This window comes from Limanda limanda, chromosome 5 (genome assembly GCF_963576545.1).
Source record: "Limanda limanda chromosome 5, fLimLim1.1, whole genome shotgun sequence".
Taxonomy (NCBI): Eukaryota; Metazoa; Chordata; class Actinopteri; order Pleuronectiformes; family Pleuronectidae; genus Limanda; species Limanda limanda.
The window spans coordinates 8,777,689-8,784,763 of NC_083640.1; the positions used below are offsets into that span (position 1 = coordinate 8,777,689).

The window sequence follows — 7,075 nt, forward strand, 5'->3', positions numbered from 1 at the left end:
TGTGGGACACATTTAATTTAATATAATTCTGAAAATTCATGCAAAACCTTCTAGTTTATACTTTCTTTCTGTATTTCTACATTTTTTATTGAAACATTTCCCCATAAAGTGTAATAAAAATTATTTTAATTAAAACAATACCTACATTTATCGCTGACAGAAAACAAAAGCTGGTGTTTGGAGTGGAAATTCTGTCAGAAAACTCACAGATGGATATTTGACCAACAAAAAAAAGATTTAATCAAGTCAGTCGTCGGTGCCAGGGATTCAATATGACTGCCAGATAGCTTGTTTTGTCTTCCTGCTCATAGTACATAACTTATCAGCACTGGATAATTTTCCCTTTCCTACACCCCAGAATTTCTCCGCTTGTCTCATTATACAATAATGGAACAAGATCTGCGAGTGGTTTCAACCCTTTTCCCATCTGCTTATGTGCAGATTTTGAAGGATTTCAAGCAGATGTCAGTTATTACCCTCTGGAACTTTCTCTCAATGAAAGTTTGTTTTGCATTACACAAGCCGGCACTCTGGACTGTTCTGCTGAACTTTGTGTTATAACCATGCAGGATCAACCAAACTGTAGGTATTTGGGCCTATGGTCTCTAAAAAGTCTAAGAGGAATAAGAGAAGAGTTGACAAGTTGCAGTCAGTCCTAACTTCCTATTACAGCTCAGACATTTCCTTAAGGCCTTAACGGTATATGACCGTTACTTCATTCTGCAGTCGAGTTGGTGAACATCCAGCAGCCAGAGAGTGAGGCCTCAACTCGGCCCCTGTAGTCTGCTCTGCATCCACAATGTGCAAAAGAGGCTGTTTCAGATTTAAGATGGATCAAAACAACACAAGAATCGAAAAAATGTTGCACAACTGGCAATAATTTCCTCTTTGGGATGAGATGTGCGGTTACTTGATCTCAGGGAATGTGCTGCTGGCTCATGGCTCAACTCCTTGCTGCTGAGCTCCTCACACATGTGAATGGCCCAACACCTGCTCGATCTGGCAGACTGTCAGACTGAGAACGCATCAAGCAACAGGAAGACATGCGCATGGATTGTGTCTTTGCTCTTTTCAAATGTACATAGAAAGGCACGCTCGCTGAAATATTTGATGATCTTTTATTGAAGTTCTCAGGCAGCAGGACGTAACAGCATTATACACACATAACAATATAAATATCAATGACATTGGAGTTTTTTTTTGTTCACTTGGCAGCCACTGTGATGTACTAGCAATAAATAAAAGACTGAAATGAAAAGTTTCACTGCAGAGAGAGGGACAATAAGTGGGATGTCATCAGAGAGAAACAATGTGCCGCTTGTGTTTTACTCTTCACACCGGCTCTGTGTGTCCGCCAAGGTGCAGCAGAGTGATGTGGATGAGTGTGTCAAAATCAATCAAGGTAAGATTGGTGTCATTTCCTATTCATCAGGGCAAGAAAAACATACATTCTACAATCAAAAATGAGCATTTCTGCTCATGATTACCCAAAGATCTCAGACGAGAATTACCTTCATCTCATCTCCTCAGTGCTCTCTGAATTCTTTTATTATTTTGTTCAGCAGCTATCAGCAGATTCATGTGGTTTTTAATGAGCAGGGGTTGCTTTTTCTCCCCCTGTTGAGTGCACTGTGCCAAAGCTCAAGAGGCATCTTGTGTCAGCAGGCATGAGCCATCTCCATAGAAACATTATTAGCCATCCTTTGCCTGAGGTGGTTGGCAAAGTCCACCTGCGTCTGAGAGAGCACTTTGTTTATGATTGTCTTTGGGATCCAGCCCTGTGTGCGGGCAAAGACAAAACCAGTGTTAGATGAATGACATGATGTTAAGATGTTATTTTTACACAGTTTTCACTTGTAGTACAGGTTTTGCAAATTCCAGTGGAAAAGAAAATGCAGTCATATACCTTTAAGTCTAGACTCAGTAACCAGGTGAACTGGGTCTTATTCGGGTCTTCAGCACTCGGCTTCATAACTATACAGGTCGGCCCATTCTCCGCCCTGAAAAGTCATAAGAATTGTACATCATTTGAATCAGCATCCATTGATTCACTGTGCACAAATAGCCAGGTGGTTCCTTGGTATCCATCCATTAATTCTTAAAGAAACAGGGGTTTGCAACAAGTAAAAGACTCTCCCCTGGACTCACCGGACTACCCCCCTCTGCTCGGGCATTTTTGGATGCTGAGTGGACATCCCAGCCAGGAAGCAGGCGGAGCCTCTGCGTTTGACACAGCGGACACTGACAAAGTCCCTTGGTCCCACAACGTTGCCGGGCGTCTCCCCAGACATCTCATGAGTCACCATGGTGTCCTTGCCGATCTTTTGGAGGATCTGCGTGATCCCATAGTAAAATGATATCAGTGATCTTTAATCGATATTTTAACACTTTTGATTATCTCTTTTTCTTATGTGTTGAACACCCTTTTCATTTCCTTAACGTCCGGTACTGCAACTCTTTTACCTTGACTTGTTTGACATTAGGGTTCCACTCCCCCATTTGTTCAATGTTCCCCACCAGCTCCTCGTAAAGGTTGTCAGAATGTTGCTCCAGCATCACCTCCAGCTTGAACACCTTCCCGATGTCAGGCAACACCTTACTCAGGACTTTGTCTCCGTTTGCCTGCAGAGGGATTTCAACACATACTGGTTTAGATATCTTGTTTCCAATTTCACATTTGGACAAAACATCAGTGAGCTGTTATTCTACTACATCGGTGCCGTCTCAATACTCACAGCAACAGTTTCAGTGGTCCAGCCATCCTGCTCGCCGAGGATGTTGATGGCCTTCTGCAGAGCGTTCTCCCCCTGCTTCACATAAGACATCTCCTCCTCGCTGTATCCAGTCTCCTCTTTAATCCGAGAACCTGAAAACAATTTGGTAAGTCAAGGAATCAGGAATCTGTTAATGTTCCACAATTATTTGAATGGATGTCGAGGATGTATTACATGTCCTATCAAGTCTAATTTCATTTCCTAACTCACTGAGCAGGGAGCTTCGTCTGCGAACATTGTTGATCCAGTTAGTGGGGCCTGGACCTGCCAGTCTGCTCAGCTCGTGGTGAAAGGCCACCAAGGCACTCTTCCTCAAACCTGAGACGGACAGACACAAAGCTTAGTTTCTCAAATATTGAATCCATTGATTACACATGCAGTAAATCAAAAGAGAGTGATTCTCTCACTCACCTGTCATGTTTCTCGTATGCCGGTAAGAGATGCCAGCACACAGTTTGAAGGTTGCAGGCAGCATTTTCTTTTACAGGACTTTGAGCAGCTTTAAGAAAACTAAAAAACGTTGCAACAAAGTGGATCACAAAGGTTTAGAATCTGGCTGATCTTTAGATCGTTTCTTGATAGAAGTTGACAAACAGCTGAAAGTGCTCTGAAGAGAGAGATTGGATTTGTGTCTGTAAGCCCCTGAGAGTGTCTGTATATATATGAACGCTGCTCACAAGGCCGCCGTGCTATCAGCACGTAGATAAACACTCGCTGTTCCAGTGCCCATGTCACCAAGGTTGCATGTTGGACACGAACAGCATTTCTCAGACGCTCACAATCACTGTGTCAGATAACCTCAAGTGCCCAGGCCCACTGCGCACACACACGCACGCACGCACGCACTTCTTCAGTGATGAGAGAGGTCAGTAGTAAAGACCCTGAGTGACTCATCCATCCCTTCATGGTTCATTACAGCCTAAACACTCACTGTGGAATTTAAGGGCAAAAAAGTTCATTCACTTTAGCTTCAATTCGCCTGAAATCTTGGTTTCAGCTCTGTATATCCCTAGTGTCATTATCACAGAGTGGATATTTAACATAACAAATTAACAAATGAGGAAGTTAGAAGAGGTTAAGCCAATTTTACAGAAACACAAGGCTGTAGAGTGAATTTAGAAACTACTGTACACTGAGTAACATGAATCAGTAGCACAACATAACCAGTAATTACATGACTATGTAGGATTTTGCTGAAGTTCCAAATGAAAGCCACTTTCCCTTTTGAGACCTGAACCTGTAATTTTTCAGCTATGGTGACCCGACTTAAATATCAATGTTATTCTTTTTGATGTAACATATTGTGACAACTGGTATGTTTACTAATGTGCACAGAGACAGAAATCAGCACTGAAACAACCATGTACAGTATGTTTAGTCAAAATGAGGGTTATCATGGTTTGGAAAAGGCATTTAGTTTTCCCATGGCGGTTAGACTCAATCAAAAACATCACATTTCATAATGTTGACATCCAGACGACAGCTTCATGATTGTGCTTCTCTGTGTGGCGTGAGACTGAATCGCCCTCTGGAATCCAAACAGCTGGCTTACTTGTCAAATGACGCACCATGATCCATGAAACAACATGTTTTATCAAACTGGTTCAAGTGTGTTGACAACCTTACTCCAACTAAACGAGATACAAACTATCTAAAAGCAATATTGCACATCAACAAACCCTCAGCGTCAACAGTGAACATGACCACATAGAAAGCAGTCAGGAGGCCATCTGATTAGTGCACGGCAATTGACGTAGAGAAAAAGGGAACAGATTAATGAGGTGCAAAGGAACACTGAAGTCACCTTCACCTGCAACCTCGCGTCCTTCTGACAAGATGACCGGAATTATCCATCAGTCCCTCTGGCCTTCTGCAATGTGACTTCTCTCGTTTAGCATGGGAACACACAGGCCTGGTGCCATCTGACCCATTAATCAGCCACATCTCTTCTACTGTAAAGCTCATCTTTCTGAGAAAGAGAATGAGGAGTCAAGGGTCACACGTTTCTAATATCTCTCTTTTTGACAGGAGCAGTGTTGCATTTTAATGAACCTCAGTCCTTTGGATCCTGGTGAGGGTCTAACCTGAGGAAGGCTATGTCTATGTTTATGTTTAGGCAACGTTATCATGACATAATGATGATGTGTAGTCTTGCCCACCCTAAGAGGCTTTTTACCAGCTGTGGCCCCGTGGCTGGTATTCTTTTTTGATGAATATTTATTTAAGCCTCGGAAAACACATTGAGGGATAAGACCCTCATTTACAATGGTGCCGAAGGTACAATAAAGAGTTGATACATTGAAGAGTTAATACATTGAATAAATAAGAATGAAATAAATATGCATATATATATACAGTAATACAAGGTATGTGGGACCATATTTATGCAATATATATATATGATGTAAAATTAGATGTATTTTTATCATGTATGCAGGTCAAGACATGGTCCTGGAGACACCCACTGCCGCAGTAATACCACAGAGACAGATTTGAGTACTTCAGCAAGGTACACTCACAAAACTGAGCAGGTGAATGGTTTAGATCAAAATGAGGGAATGCTTTGAAGATGGTTGTGGTCTATCCCATGAATCCTGAGATCTCACAAGATGGACTCTAGTTGGATTTGATGGTGACACAGACACAGTAACTGTTTCCGTTTTTATCTTCTTTTACTTGTACCTCACATGCATTGCATTTAAATAAACATGACCGGCACTCGTTTGCATTGTGCAAAAGAGGGGGGGCTCATTTAATACAAATTCCTTGATGGATGAAGTAATGAAAATATAAATTTCTTTGACTATGTGTCAGTTATAGCCTCCACCAAGACATTTATATCAGTCTTTCACTGGGAGATAGGGCATTTTTAGCCATTTTTACCCATTTCCCAGAGAATAATTGGTTGAACTTGATGAAAAAGTGTGTGTGAGTGTGTGCAAGATGATGCAGCCTGATTGAATTTAAGACTGTTGGGCCTGGGCAGAGGTATGTGCTCTTCTGAGAGCCGTTTGGTAACAGTGATACATTTACCAGTGAGTCTGAGTCAGTCAAAAAGTATCTTAGTGCTTTTGGTATTAAACCCACTCTTCGTGCTTCATTATACTTTCATTAAATTTTAAATTGTACTCACTTAATGTTACTAATATAAACCAAATAACAATACTAATAAAATATTTTAGATGTGTCTGATTTGGACTGCTGGATGTATTTTTCTCTACAATGACCTTTTGCCCACATCTCTTTCATAGGAGTCACGTTACCAGGGGATCTCTTCATTGCCAGCATGCATAGGAATGATTAGAGCTACTTAAAATGTCTCCATACTCAGTACACATGGACATGACAATGTGGTTTATATCAAATACTTGAAAAAATGTAAACCAGTCCTTTATGTGGGACCATATTTATGTAATATATACATGATGTAAAATTAGATGTATTTGTATATGAACGGGAAAATGCTCTGGACAGAGTAACAGGGAAAATAAGACACAGGCAAACTCTGGAGTACTCAAACTAGTTTATTGGGACTTGAAGGACACAGTGGGTTTGGCTTTCACATGCACTCAGCACTTTGCTGTACATCACAATAAGAAGGAAAAGTCCCTCACTCATCAGCTCCCTCCCTGCATCCTTCCCTCCCCTTCACACAACAGACTGTGTGAGTCTGTGTGTATCTGTGTTGACGCCTTCCCCAGCTAAACAAACAGAGTATGACAGTCAGAGAATAAACAAAGTGCTGATGTCTGTGTGGGCATTGTCCGGGAGATCGTGCTAACAAGGAGGCACTTCAGTCTGATTCAGATTTTTTTTTTTCATATCAAGTACAAAGAAAAAAACAACATCGCATTAAATTGTAAGAAGGATTAAAATTACTGCAAGGAGCAGCTTCCAATACCTCATATCGGGAAAATAGCACATTCCTAAAAACAAGCACAAGACTGAGTCTGAGCTCCTCTCCCCTTTTCATTGGCTGTGCTGCTGCGAGAAGGCCACTTCTTTGTGTGGTGTTTGCAGGGTCCTCTGGCGTCTTCCTCTCCTCTTCGGCTCCGACATGAATGAACTGGGCCCATTGAATAAAACTAATATAATAAGATACATGTAGCTGTGCCTTCTTCGAATATGCTTGAACACAAAACAAGAGGAAGACCCTTTAGATTCGTGAGGCATTTTGAAGAGCAGTTTAAGTGTAAAGGGGCTGAATACAAAAACCTGTACGTGTGACAAAAAACGGCAATGCAGCAATATCTTTTAAATGGAGAAAGGCATCGGGAGAGCAAGAACACTTACGTTTTTTT

At 41.4% G+C, this 7,075-nt stretch overlaps 1 protein-coding gene across 1 annotated transcript; it reads right to left on the reverse strand.

The window, feature by feature from the left end:
* Positions 1-1,607: 1,607 nt before the first annotated feature.
* On the reverse strand, positions 1,608-3,249 carry star (steroidogenic acute regulatory protein). Its single transcript, XM_061071803.1, has 7 exons — positions 3,186-3,249; positions 2,985-3,092; positions 2,736-2,866; positions 2,464-2,622; positions 2,149-2,333; positions 1,907-2,000; positions 1,608-1,778 (listed from the first exon to the last, which is right to left on the reverse strand). The coding sequence occupies exons 1-7, from the start codon at positions 3,247-3,249 to the stop codon at positions 1,659-1,661; spliced, it is 861 nt and encodes a 286-aa protein (XP_060927786.1). The 3' UTR covers positions 1,608-1,658.
* Between the last annotated feature and the right edge of the window lie 3,826 nt (positions 3,250-7,075).

Excerpts from the sequence above, each read along its gene's own strand:
- star (XM_061071803.1), bottom strand. The coding sequence starts at position 3,249 with ATGCTGCCTGCAACCTTCAAACTGTGTGCTGGCATCTCTTACCGGCAT. Across the intron at positions 2,867-2,984 it reads CAGACGAAGCTCCCTGCTCA|GTTCTCGGATTAAAGAGGAG; the intron begins GTGAGTTAGGAA and ends AATTGTTTTCAG. Across the intron at positions 2,001-2,148 it reads GAGCAGAGGGGGGTAGTCCG|GGCGGAGAATGGGCCGACCT; the intron begins GTGAGTCCAGGG and ends ATGACTTTTCAG.